General features: G+C 43.4%; 4 protein-coding genes across 4 annotated transcripts; 2 read left to right on the top strand and 2 right to left on the bottom strand. All coding sequences in view use genetic code 12, as the record gives it.

The window, feature by feature from the left end:
* Window positions 1-50: 50 nt before the first annotated feature.
* On the bottom strand, window positions 51-1604 carry LODBEIA_P10710 (uncharacterized protein; the record flags this gene model as incomplete). Its single annotated transcript, XM_066970919.1, has 1 exon — window positions 51-1604. The coding sequence occupies one exon, from the start codon at window positions 1602-1604 to the stop codon at window positions 51-53; it is 1554 nt and encodes a 517-aa protein (XP_066828009.1).
* A 5628-nt stretch (window positions 1605-7232) lies between these two features.
* LODBEIA_P10700 (uncharacterized protein) lies at window positions 7233-9527 on the top strand (the record flags this gene model as incomplete). The annotated part of the gene is made up of 1 exon (XM_066970918.1): window positions 7233-9527. The coding sequence occupies one exon, from the start codon at window positions 7233-7235 to the stop codon at window positions 9525-9527; it is 2295 nt and encodes a 764-aa protein (XP_066828008.1).
* Window positions 9528-9663: 136 nt separating this feature from the next.
* LODBEIA_P10690 (uncharacterized protein) lies at window positions 9664-10881 on the bottom strand (the record flags this gene model as incomplete). Its single annotated transcript, XM_066970916.1, has 1 exon — window positions 9664-10881. The coding sequence occupies one exon, from the start codon at window positions 10879-10881 to the stop codon at window positions 9664-9666; it is 1218 nt and encodes a 405-aa protein (XP_066828007.1).
* A 1410-nt stretch (window positions 10882-12291) lies between these two features.
* LODBEIA_P10680 (uncharacterized protein) lies at window positions 12292-12783 on the top strand (the record flags this gene model as incomplete). Its single annotated transcript, XM_066970915.1, has 1 exon — window positions 12292-12783. One exon carries the CDS (start codon window positions 12292-12294, stop codon window positions 12781-12783), a length of 492 nt encoding a protein of 163 aa, XP_066828006.1.
* Window positions 12784-13873: the final 1090 nt, after the last annotated feature.

Here is a 13873-nt window from a genome sequence, read left to right as displayed (position 1 = left end):
GTAGGCGTGGGTGGCGCGCGCTTTTTAAATCTTGTTTTTAATCTTGATTTTTATTCTTGTGCAAAATTACCAAATGTGTTACCGTCCAATCCAAATCCAAGCTCTTCTTCTAGCTTGTAGTAGTCTGGTCCCAACGCGGCAGAGTTGAGCTCAAATTCTGGGCCTTCGTAAGTATCGGGACGATCAACGCTCATGTACTGGTCGTTCGCCATTTCTAGGTTCGAATAGGAAAAATCGTTCAACTCTTGAGGCTTGGGGTAATCGGACTCTCTAGTTTGGGGCAGCTGCACATCGATGGAAACATTGTTGGAGTAGTAAGCCCTTTCTTCAAGCTGGCTCAAGTGCTGCTGCTGCTGCTCGTTGCGTTCTCGTTCCTGCTCTTGTTGTTCCTTTTGCTTCAACTGCATTTGTAGCTGAATCTGCTGTTGTTCCTCTATTGGTTTTCTAACAAACTCTCTAAACCCTTTCACCTCCTCCATTATCAACTGCTTCATCTCTCCCAACTCCTCGTACGTTTCAAATGTCTTGAAATCGAATTTAACCTGGCATTCCGGCTCGTCTCTTGGATCGTGCCAGACTTCAAGGTACTTGTGGTTCAATGCCTCGTTAACGGTGATTCTCTCATAGGGGTCCAAGGTCAACATCCGCTCCAACAAGTCTAGTGCAAGTGGGTTTGCGTTGGGGAAAAGATGCTTATAGCTGATTTTCTTCATGGTGGGCAAGGATCGCACGTAGTTCTGGGCACGTAGAGAGCCAATTTTAACCAATGTGGATTCTGGGGGCGTGCCCAATATCATCAATATCTGATTGAGCTGATCGACGTAGTCCTTGCCCCTGAAAAGTGGTTTGCCTCCTAAAAGTTCCGCGAGGATACATCCTACAGACCAAACATCGATGGCCTTTGTGTAATTGGTAAAGCTGAGCATGATCTCGGGTGCTCTGTACCATCTCGTGGCAACATACTCCGTCATGAATCCCTGGTTTTGTTCCGGGTCTTCGGAAAACCCTCTGGCAAGGCCAAAATCACAAATCTTCAACTCGCAATCTGCATTAACGAGCAAGTTTCCCGGCTTTAGATCCCGATGTAGCACGTCGGCCGAGTGTATATATTTGAGCCCACAAAGAATCTGGTATATAAACGACTGATAGTGCAGATCTGTGAGTGGTTGTCCCGACCTGATGATCTGGTGCATATCGCATTCCATGAGCTCCTCGTACAAGTAAATCTCGTTAAAGTCTCCAGTTAAAGGGTTGGGGATAACGTCCAAATCGTACAAGCAGGTGATGTTCTTGTGGCCACGGAAAAACTGAAGAAGCTTGATCTCACGTAAAGCCCGTTTACACAAGATTTTCTTGCTAAAAATGTTGGTGATCTTTTTGATGGCAACGTATGACCCATCCGCTGACGACGATAGATTATTGCCATCTGTCAAATTTGAAGCTGCCTTTTGCTGCGATCCGTCATCATACTTGGCAGAGCAGACGATTCCATACGCGCCGTGGCCTAGTTCTTTGATGATTTTGAATCGGCGATCAATGATGAACTCTTGGTTGTAGACCTTATTCACAGATCGACCATAGTAGAGCGGGCTTTCTTGATCCATGTCGAATACCGCGGTGCTAGAAGCTTTTCAGGTGTGACTCAGCCCCTATATATATTGGGCCGATGGATAGCTATACGAGCAGGTTACGTTTATATATATATATATTTGTATAAAGCCGTGAGTGTTCTTCAGGATCTGTCTGTCTTTGACGGAAATCAATTTACGAATTTCATAAAGTAATAACGAACAAGTCGAGAGTGTGAGTGTATCAGAGAGAGAGAAAATTAAAAATAGAACTTTGTTTTTGGCGAAAAGCTCACCAAAACAAACACCAACCCATTCATCAAGCCAGTGCCTACATTCATCCATGTTCTAACCATTCCATTGACGCAAGAAGTTCAAAAAGAGAGAAGTTAACCAAAGGGAATGGCATGGCACAATGCACTCCTATTTTCCCACTGTGGAGCCAACCGTCGCCCCCATTTTGCCGTGTTTTTTTTTTTTTTTGAGCAACCCTCTTGATACTTGATGGAATGGCAATGTGCCAAATTTTTTAGTCCAGGGCCGGTCGCTTCGGGTTATCAATTCCAGCTTGTTTTTAGGACACGGTTGCTTATGCTGAAAGAAATTTGCAATGCAGTGAATTGGCGCTTTAGCCAATTGAGATGAGATGAAATTGATGGAAAATGAAAAGAAAACACCGTCATGAGAGTGGGCTCATTTTCTTTTTCTTTTTTTTTTTTTTTATCTTGATTTGCATCACAGGGTGAAACACTCAAAGGAACACACTTCAGCAGTGAGCGAGTGTCATGGCTTGACCAGAAGCAACTCACTGATACCTGGTTTTAGAAACGAACAACGGCGTCTTTGAAAAGTTGTGGTGTGTGTCCTGGTCACGTGTTCTGGTCACGTGCATTTTCCAGGGGAAAATTTGTCCCCTCAGGTGGTGGATTTGAGCCATTCCACGCAAGATCTGCAATTCTCCGACCAGGATTCATACCTCAAGCTGGTAAATGATAAATCCTGACCGGCTCATTGATTTGCATCTCGTCCTGTTTAGCTTGTGGAGGTGTCGTCACTCTTGCTCAATGATCCGCCCTTCTCCTTCTTCTTCTTTTTCTTCTTTTTCCTGCTTGCTATAAGGATCGAGAGTGATTGAGTCAAGTATTTATTGCACAGGTTGAAAGAAATTTTTTTTTTTTCAAGCTACGACCATTTTGTCTGTATTTAACAGTTGAAATGTCTGGCAGGAACAACCGACTACAACACTCGTACAACGAAAGAAGGCAAAGATGCCACTAGATCAAAAAGCTTAACTTATGTTCTTTTTTTCAGTCTGTACCACCCAGAACAACCAGTGCAATTACAAGAAAGGCTCATTTACACCAAAGGTGAAGACTGAATCAAGCTGCAAAAGTTGATTCTATGGTGTAAAAAAAAAAAGCAGCGGTTGTCAATGGTCATGTGACTAAAGAAAAAGAAGTCAAAGTTGTAGTCCAAAATTTTGGACTCGGGTTGTCTTTCTTGAAATGGCTCTAGGCGGATCATTACTGGAAAATTCTAGAAACACTAGAGAGCCAAGGATCAAACCTATTTCTCCCACTCGATACTGCAAATCAAAGAATAAAAACAAGCAGCTTACTACGGCAAACGAGTAAGCCACAAGTTTAACCCCCTGATTATCTGGTTAATACCGTGGAGAATAAGGTCCTCGATAATTATATAATCAGCTTTCCATTATAATTTAGACCGAATTTTGGCTGTTTGTTTTTTTAAGAGAGTTGGGGCAAGGTTTGCCGATGCTTCGAATTCATCAGTATGGCTCAACCAACCAACTAAAAAAAAAAAACAAAAAAGAGGTCAACGTTTGAAAGACGCTGACAATCGTGGAGCACCTGCTTTGGTATCACCTCCTCTCCACCACTCCCTCTATCTCCCCTTTTCTCTCTCCCTCTCGCTGTCTCTGTCTACTCCACAGGATGGAACCAAGTGGGAAAGATAACGGAACAAAAAAGAGAAAAAAAAATTAAAAAGAAGGCAGCACAGACTCCTCACAAGAGCAAGATGAAAGTCACATCGATCTCGAATCTGAGTTTAGCCGAAGACGTTTCATGAGGCATTTAACCAGCAAAACAGGCTCCTAGATCAGACCTTTCTTTTTTTCTTTTTGTCTCGTTGCATTTGCCGACTCGAGATGGTCATGTTCAGTTTTGTAAATCTAAGGCATCTTGTGTTGTAGCCACAATTGCCAAAATTTCTTGGACCACCTTGGTTTAAACGACGTTTAGTCTGAAACCGCCTGAGGGGAGGGAAGGATGAAAGCAAGCACGAAGGCAAGGAGAAAGATGGAACGAGGGAACGAGGAAAGAACGGGCAAAAAGTTCTAGTTGCCGCCCCCCCCCCCCCCCCTCAAATAAAAAACGCGTGCTTCAAGATTGGTCGCTGACACTGCTGTAACGGGAATTTCCTTTGTGGTTAGACATGTGGAGAAGGTTAAGACACGCCGAATAGGGTTTGCATTGTACACAATCAAGATGGATTATGCGATGGAAGGAGAAAGCGCGAGACCGGCAGTATCGAAGTACAGGCTCCAATCTTTTTCCATCAATGGAAGAAGTACCTCGGTATGCTTGCCGGCGAGGCACGAAAACCTCGTCCAGGTCGGCTATATCACCCACTGCTAACATTCATTTTCGGTCTATTTTCGGTCTAGCTGCATTGTTATGCAAGTGAGTGGAAAATTACGAGAGAATAAAAAAATACCTGCAAATCGTTTTTTTTTCCGTCTTGAACTGATCTGGAGAATAATATCCCAAAAGTTGTTTTGGGAAGTACAAAAGTTGCAAGAATCGTGAATAATAAAGCGGTGTCAAAGCCTTGGAGAAGATATGACTTACTCTGCCACTTGCGGTTACTTCCACTGATCCAAAAAAGGGAAAAAAGAACAAAGCTCTTTCCGCAACCACCCACCGTGGGACCAAACCAACAGCTCTCGTCGGTGTGTTTCCCCCGAGGCCCAAATCTCGTAAAACGAAAAAAAAAAAAAGAAAACTGGTTCGGGAGATTTGGCGCGCATTGGTATCTTCGCCACTGGCGGGTATTCTTTTGCGCTCGATTCGCTGCCGACGATCTCAGCAATAAAGTTCAGCTTAAGGCCACGAGTTTAAACTAACGGTTAAAGTTTTTGGTCTGGTCTAAAGCTGTTGCATTTTGATCCAATTGACTCGCATACTATACGCTCTCTTTTCAAAGACTGAAGAAGAGGCGACGTACATCTCTGGGTTTTTTTTTGTTTTTGGCGTGTCCCAAGAAGCTTTGAAAATAACACGAGGATTTTGAATAATAAGTTGCCAAAAAAGAAAGCCCACTGTCAAAGCTTACCTCTCTTTTTTCCTCCCGATTGCCTCCCCTCGTTAACAGAGAACAAGGACAGTGGTGACTGATATATTGATATATTATCTATTGTACATGGTTGGTTACTAAGTCTCCCGTACTTATTATTTCATCTAGACAGTTGCTGAGAAAACAAAGAAAAAAAAAAAGTCTTGAACATTTTTTTTTTGTTTGGTCCAACGCCACCGCCATGGGGCAAAGGAATGGGAGGGAGAAAAGGCGCAGCTAAAGACGATAGGCTAAGCCGGGTGGTTGGCTGGGCTTTAGTGAGACGAGGAGAAAAAGGCGGGTCGCCCCATGACATATCTGGAGTTGAACGTTCGATTCACGCTTAAACACTGGTTAGGTTAAAAATATTAAAAAAAAAACAAAAAAGATTTAAATACGCCATTTCTACTCCTTCGTGATAATTGAGGGGAGCTGGGTGGACTTGGTTGATAAACTTTCCACCTACTTATCTTGCAAGCAAGTGCTGGAGAGTGTGCAAGAGAGATCAAGCAAAAGAAGGAACAGAGATAAACTTTCCATTACACATTTCCATTAAACTTGCATTTCCAAGAGAGTTGTAGGGGTAAGGGATTTGTCGCTTTTGGAACAAAACACATCCCCCCAGTACTACTACTACTACTACTACTACTACTACCACAGGACAGAAGCAAGTAGGTTCCACCAAAAACTGCCACCATCACCACCACCCCGTACGACAACAACAACAGCAACAACAACCTTTTGCATAATTAGTCAAACTTTTTAGACGTCCAACAGAGGGAAATTTCTATTCTGGAGTAAAACACATTTAACACATCCGGCATTAGCACGACGGACCATTGAAAGTTTATTACTGCTACTTTGGTTGGAATCTAGCAGAGGTTGTGTTTGAAAAAGTTGCAAATTTTTTTTTTTTTGGCACAAGAATTTCAGCACCAGTCTAAACATCGGTTGACTGCCTCATATCTGCTGCTGCGTTTGCACTTCACTCTTGCTTGTTCTTTGTGTTTTTTCTTCCGGTTTTCAGGATCCTTTTTTACTGAAACCGCAGGGTACAAATCTTAATATCCCTTGCTTACTTGGAGGAACGGGATCAAGTCAGAGGCTGCTGTCACACAAAGCTTTTTTTCAGTTAAAGTTGGGAAAACTTTAAAGAAGTTCATCGTCATTTCAAAAGAAGGAAGGAAGGCACCGTGCACATCATCGATTTTATCATAAAAGACAAGACCTCGAAGATATATATAAAAAAAAAGACAAAAAAAAAACCTAGTTCTACTTGCTTCCTCCCGTCATTTACCAGTTAGAGTTTACTTGGCACCTCGACTTTAAAGTTTGTCGATTTGAAGCTCTTATTTGTTGTACCAGACTAGAATTTAGCTTTTGTCATTATCATCATCACTAACATTGTCATTTTTATCACCACCAATTCACCATCAGCATCATCAATCCTACTGACGAAAGGCATTTTTTTTTTGTTCAATTACCAAAGAAAGCTTAAAAGAGATTCCAACCTTGACAACTCTTTTTTGGTTTTTTGTTTTACACATCTTTACACATTTTTTTACCGCCTACTGTTACTTAGGATACAACATCCCCTTTTACAAGTTTTTTGGGGAGTGAGAAAAGAGCACTGCCATACGATCAACCCCTGAAAGTTGTTTATCAGAAAACCATCTGGTCATTTATTCACCAAGGAATAAAAAAAGGAACTCCTTTTTTTTTTTTTTTTTCTGGAATTGTTCTTTTTGGAAAGACATAAAGAGAGAGGAAAGACAGGTTGGAAACAGAGACATACCGGCACCACCACCACCACATTCTTCTTCTGCGTTTTTTTTTCCTTTCATTATCAAATTGAAGAAGTGTATCTGTATCTTTGCTTAAATACCAGCATAGTGGTGATAGTGTGATACACAGAATCAGCTTTGTTGCACTTGGCCAAAGAAACAGAAGGATCAACGAGATATACAGGAAAGGCATAGTTCCGCAAGATTTGGGGAACAAAAATTAAACAGAAAAAAATAAAAAAAAAAAAAGCCAAAACCGAGCTAGCAGGTATAGGACCAAAGAGACAGAGACACCGAACAGAGTGAAAATAAACGAAAAAAAAAAAACTGCACATATACCTCCAGCGAAAAGACTCGGAATCGCTGCAAGTCAGCAGGAAGGGAATCTCACATCAGTATATCTATCCCCCTCCCCCCCTTTGAGAGCATTTGGACTATTCCAACAAATTTGCTGATATAAATTATCGATTTTTTTTCCTTATCAGAGGGATTGAGTCCAACCGAAACCAAGAACCCTGATATCATGAGCTCGTCACAACAGAAGAAGGAGCGAATAGACGACTTAGCATCACTTTTCTTACCAGACACCCTACCGACACATCAAAACACACCTAATCTAGGGAATGAGACCACGACCACTACCAACACGGAGTATAACGATAGCCATAACCATAACCACAACAAGCAGATGGGATCCAATCTACTACTAAACAAGGACAATGCAAGCAGACAGGAGATGAGCGGGGAAGACAATGGCAACCTCTCCAATTCCACTAGCTATCAGGACTTTCTAAACAGCAATAATTTCATCAATCGACCTTCAAACGACGTTGAGTCGGAACAACCTTATGCACATATCAACCATTTCACCCCATATCTTCCCTACGAGGCCAATATCAACCTACAGCATTACCCCAGCTACCACAACCCTATATACCAGCAGTATTTTCCTCAGCAATCGAGTTACCAACTACAAACACTGCAGCTGGTGCCACAACAATCGCAATTGCAATATCTCCAAGAGGGACCTTTGCTGCAACTACAGTCTCCCCAGCAACTACCGCATACAGCCAGCAACAACTTTTTGCGAGGTCTTGGAGAATATCTTGGCGACTGGATTGGCAATGGCAGCATCAACACTGGCATAAACAGTGGTAATGGTAGTGGTGGTAGTGGTGGTAGTGGTAGCTATAGCGGACAGCAGCCAATTCAGCAACTTCCAGAAACGGACAAGGAGAATGAACAGCCCATGCACCCACTTGGAAGCCCCGGGAAGAAAAAAGTCAAGGGAAGGAAACGTGATGCTCGACAAGTGTTTGATTTCCACATTGACTACAAGTCTGCCAAAATGAAGAAATTGCTCGATTTTGAACAATCGGGCAAGACCAGTATCAACGATTACAAGATTGTCGACAACACCAACAGTGAAGTATCGATTGATTTCAGTGGGTTTTTAAATGGACGATTCTTTACCAACGACACGGATAACAACAACTACATCTTTACCAAAAATGAACTAATGAGAAACTCAGCCAATGTGACGCGAGGAAGCGCAAGTCCCAAAATGGAAGATCCAAAAGTTGTATCGTGTTATAGGAGGAACTATATTCAAGTATTGATGAATATGAAGTTGTCCGGATTAAGCAGCGACTATAAACTGTTGAAATTGCAAACCAGCGAGTATGGCTACACCACTACGCGCGTCATCAAGTATTTCAAGATTGAAGTACACGCGGTGACGGATATCTCAAATTCCAAAAGTGTGCCCATAATCATCAGGAACGATTTAAAAGATCTTGAAAAGGAGAAGGAAAAAGAGAAGAAATTGCAGAGCGTGCCCTCCGTGTCCAAGGATGATATTGTGCAGCCAAGCTCGATAACTGCTCAGGAGTATGTCGTTGTCTTGAATGACGAAACCAGTGCTCGAACGGGCAGCATCGACAAGTTTTATGTTGTTAAAAAGCTACAATTCAAGAATGCTACTCCCAACAATGGCAATTTGACGTTTCAAAACTACTATCACTTGAAGATTAAGCTCAGTTGCATTGTTGCCGATATTTATTATGATGATTATTTAGATGAAGTCGATGTGCCAACGGATTTAAACAAGGGGGCCGGTTTTAATAATAATGAGTTTTTGTTGGCCGAGTTGGTGAGTGAACCCATTATTGTGCGAGGACGCAACCCAAGTTTTTATGCTGAACGCAAAGACATGTTGATTAAATGCCGACAACCGAATTCCAAAAAGAGTTTCCAACTAGCATCTCATGGGATAAAGGAAAAGAACTTTCAAAGCGGTAGTGGCGGTAGTGGCGGTAGTGGCGGTATTGGCGGTAGCAGTGGTAGTGGCGTTGGTGGTGATGATAACGACGATGATGAACAACAACAACAACAACAACAACTACAGCAAGATCACCATGATGAGAATGATGATGACTCACACACCGATGGGAACGGTGGCCGAGAAGGCTTTACCGATGAAGACGAAGATAAAATGGAAGAGTTTGACTATGGATTGAGATACGCCAACACTAGCCATGATGACAGTGATCAGGACTCGCCCATGGACGAGGCTAAGAAGCGGAAATTGGAACAGCAGCACCAGCAACTCTCTGGCTATTCTACTGCCTCGTTGGATCTTGGTGGTGCTGACAAGTACAAGTATTTCCCCATTTCGAGCCATTACTATTTGCCGCCGGTTAATGTTGTTTATTTCCCGCATCGGGCGCATCATCCTATTGATAAGGAGGAAACCGAAAATGGCTTGAGCATGGAACCCGTTTCTGAAAGAAAGAGTTCCAATGTTTATTTTAAATAGAAAATGCAGCTGTTCTTTAGTTCTTTCTCATCCTTTCTGTTTAGAGACGTATTTCTGGAGTAACTAGACTAAATTACACAATACAAAAATACAGAATGAATAATTTGTAGTTTTTGAAAAGAAAAAAAGTAGCTACTTATTCCTTGATCAAGACGGAAGCGGCACCCATACCAGTACCAATACACATGGAAGTCAAACCAAAATCACCTGGTTTCATCAATCTCAAGATGGTTGCGTATTGTCTTGCACCAGTGACACCCAAAGGATGGCCCAAGGCAATGGCACCGCCATTCAAGTTCAATTTTTCGGCGGGAACATTGCATTGTTCGGCACTATAGAGACATTGAGCAGCAAACGCTTCGTTGATTTCAAACACGTCGATATCGTCGACGGACAAGCCTGTTCTCGACAAGACTTCCGGTATGGCGAAAGCAGGACCAACACCCATGATTTCTGGAGGGACACCAACTGAGCTGCAAGCAATGTACTTGGCTTGGATTGGGTAACCCTTTGCCTCGGCCAAAGATCTCTTCATCAACAAAACGGCGGCAGCACCGTCACTGATCTGGGAGGCGTTACCGGCGGTGGTGGTACCGCCAAATGCAGGCTTCAATTTGCTCAAACCTTCAGCGGTGACACCGGTTCTTGGACCTTCATCGTTTTCCACGATAATCTCTTTTTCAACGAGTTTCCCGTCTTTATCCTCTGTTCTAATAATGGATCTAATTGGCAAGATTTCATCCTTGAACAAGCCCTTGGACCTAGCGGCGTCGGCTTTGTTGTAGGACTTGGCGCTGAATTCATCCTGGGTTTCTCTTGAAATGTTGTATTTTTCAGCGACGTTTTCGTTGGTGACCCCCATGGGGATCAAGCAGTTGACGATTTCCGGGTCTTCCATCAAGTGGTCGTCTGGCGAAGGCATGGAGTTTTTGTAGTATTGCGACATGGACTCGATACCACCACCGATACCACACTCGATTTCACCGCAGGCAATCTTGTTGGCAATGTCGGAGATGGCCATCAACCCGGAGGAGCAAAACCGGTTGACGGCAATGAAGCCGCTCGTGTAAGGGATCCCGGCAGCCAAGGCGGCACCGCGGTGTTCCATCGCGCCGATGGCCTGGTTCAAAACGTTGCCCATGGCAACGTCTTCAATCAAGGTAGCGTCAACCTGGGTTTTTTTCAAAAACTGCTTCAAAAACTCAGTCAAGATGAACTCAGTGCTGACGTTTCTGAAACTGCCCTTGAACCCTTTACCAATCGCGGTTCTGTAGGCTGCCACAATGACAACGTCGTCGGGGTTCTTTTGCGACAACTTCTGCTTCTGAGCAGCGCTAGTTTGACTAAATTGCATTCTGAGGCCTGTCTCTGTGTAATATGTAAATAAATAGGTTCGGTCTACGTGAGATTATACTTGCTTTCCTTCCGGTGTGGTTTTATTGAATTTGGAGAGCTGAGCTGGTAAAAAGACTTGGAAGCAAGAGTTTCAACCCAGGGGGGAGAGAGGGAAAACCGGAGGGGAGGAGGGCAACTCCCGTTGGTTATATATCAATCCCGCAAACGAGAATTCTACAACGCTTGTGAAATCTGGAGAAGTAAAAAAAAAAGCGGCGGGGTCTTATATGCAGTACCCAGGCCGGCTCCTTTTTTTTTTCCGCAACCCCACATTCCTTGATTCAGCTACAACATCTCCGGCCCCATTACAACAGCCAACCGTCTCCTGGGGGGGGGGAGGGGGGCAAGAATGGGTTTTGATGTTATTGGCGTAGATGAAGATAGAACTTACCGGCAGAAGCACCCCATACGAGACATACCCAGCTCGATCCGAGGTGGCCGCATTCCAGGCAGGGCAAACGGAGAGAAATCAACTTCCTGTTTGACTGCTCTTGTCGGTGTTGTTGTCTGGGTTCTGAACAATGTTGCACTACCCCCCGCCTTCTTCTTCCACAGCACATACTCTCCGCGACGTTGAAATATTTTTTTTTTTTTTTTTTTTTTTTTTTTTTTACCGAGGTTCGAAATTTCACTCCATGCTCTGTGCGCTATATACCGTTGTATACTATTGTATACTATTATATACTATTACATACTATTACACACTATTACACACTATCTACTATGTTAGCTGTGGACCATCTAGCGGCAGTTTTTTATGTTACACTCAGGTGGTAGCCCCAACAACACCCAATCGTTAAATGCGGCTCTTTTTTACAACCAACTGGCTCTAACTACTAGCTGATACCAGTCTAATGGCCGATGTGATTCGTCTGCATTTCCCATGTACATTTCGCATGGGGAATCAAGGGGCCGTTAGGTGGTATAGCAACAGCCAATACTGCTCATAGTTGTCTTTCTCGCTCTAACGGACGACATCTAGCGCAACATCTTTCTCCCTTTTAGCCGGACTCTTGCAGCAACTTTCTGGAACAACAGCTCCGTCTTGGAAGAGGGAAAAAAAAAGCGACGGCTGCATTCTGAATCAACGCTTTGGCTTTTCGGTGTGGCATTCAGCAACTCTCACGTAGTTTGCCTTCCTCCTGGCTCGACCTCAGATTCGTTGCCCAGATTCAGGTTCAACTCAATCTCAAGCAAAAAAAAAACAAAAAAACAATAGACGAAAAATTTCAAGTTTGAATCCGAGAAATCTCGTAAATATGTGTTAATTACCTCTTGGTTGTATCAAAGAGTAACCAAACCTTCAAAAATATATAGAGCACTAGCAAGAACTCCACCACGTTCTTTTTACTTTCAGCGCATAGTTCAAATGACTTCGACGCCAGCTTCTACCATAACGCTGCAGGCCGACCAACAAATCACATTCCAATACGCCAACGAATGCGACTTGGAAATCCACTGCTCGCCATTTGGTCTCAGCGGGCTATACATCAGACTCAAAGGGACAAACATAATGGGCATCGGCTCAACAATGGGGCTCATCACCGGCTCAACCAAGGGGTTGATCCACTACAACAACAGCAGCGATCTCATCGACAAGAAGTATAAACTATACATCATTGTTGAAGATTCAAATTTGAGAATCGATTTCACGAGCATCAAGGGGAAAAATGAAAACTCGGCATCCAACGGCGAAACTGACCAGCCGCCAACAACCAATGCGAATGTCGATGTCGAAGGAGGAGAAGGCGAAGAGGAAGAATTGCCTACTTTGGTTTTCCAAGGCCCCTGTCCTGAAGGTCGGCCCGATGAAATTGAGCCATTCATTGGCATTTTTTCTTTTGAAAGAGAAACATCGTGACTCTTTTGTCTTGACAACCTCATATTGCCGTTGCCTCGCTAGTGGCAACATTCTGTGATTAAAAAAACAAAAAAAATCATTTGTTTGACTGGCTACCCCTGAGGAGTTTTGAGAGGTCAGCACCAATCCAAACAACTTCAGGCAGCGCCCCCTAAAAAAACCAACCCTGAGATTTCAAAATAGTATCCTCATTTTGGGGCCGATTCCCAATGCAGGGTAAACATCAGACAAGGTGGACCCAAAATTCATAATGCAATGGAAAGAAAAGTCCTCCCCAGATGGGATGCAGTTGGCGCGGCTGGAATAACCTTCTCACCACCAACCTTCAATCTTTTCAGGTAAAGATTCCATACGAGGTTCAAAAAAAAAAATACAGGAGCTGTGCTATACGATATGACCTTATACTCTCATTTGGCCCGACATTGTAGACTCAAGTTTGTAATCTCGCTATAGCCAGCTTTATTGAGTGGTTCTACGGTCGGCTCGGCTCGTCTCGGCTCGGCTCGGGTAGACTTGGTCTGAGTCCCGACTTTGCTAAAACCCCATGGATTTTCACCGCAATGCAGTGTTGAATAAGACGGCTCCAAAGCCACAAACTAAATCGCAGCATCATCGAAGTCAACTGGTGAAAGCTAGGAGTGACTGATTCCTGCAAAACGTTCCATCATTACTGTTATCGTCCCTACTATCGTTTTTATTATTCGCTAGCGAGACTTTTGATTTAGTGTCCTGAGACAGAAACAGGAACTGGAAGTGAAACCTCGTTGTTTTCCAATGGGCTGCACTACAAACACTCACAGTTGAGTTTATATTTGGCAGAATTCCATTCAAACAAAACAAAATACGAGTAACAACATGTCCCCTCTCTACCGTCTGCTTGTCCTCTTCTCTTTCTTTTTCTTTTTTTTGAAAAGAGAAAAGCGCATCTTACGGACCTAATTTGGTAGGCACTTCTCGACTATCAATATATCCCGAAGGCTGATGACTGACTTCTTTCAAGTATATTCTTTCCTGGCAGACTGAGAGCCCGCGTGGTTAATATCACATATCGACTTCTTCCCATGCCTCCCCTCCCTCGGTTATTTTCCTT

Source organism: Lodderomyces beijingensis, assembly GCF_963989305.1.
Source record: "Lodderomyces beijingensis strain CBS 14171 genome assembly, chromosome: 1".
Taxonomy (NCBI): domain Eukaryota; kingdom Fungi; phylum Ascomycota; class Pichiomycetes; order Serinales; family Debaryomycetaceae; genus Lodderomyces; species Lodderomyces beijingensis.
Note: the sequence above shows the minus strand (reverse complement) of the source record. Positions and strands in the feature narration are given on the sequence as shown.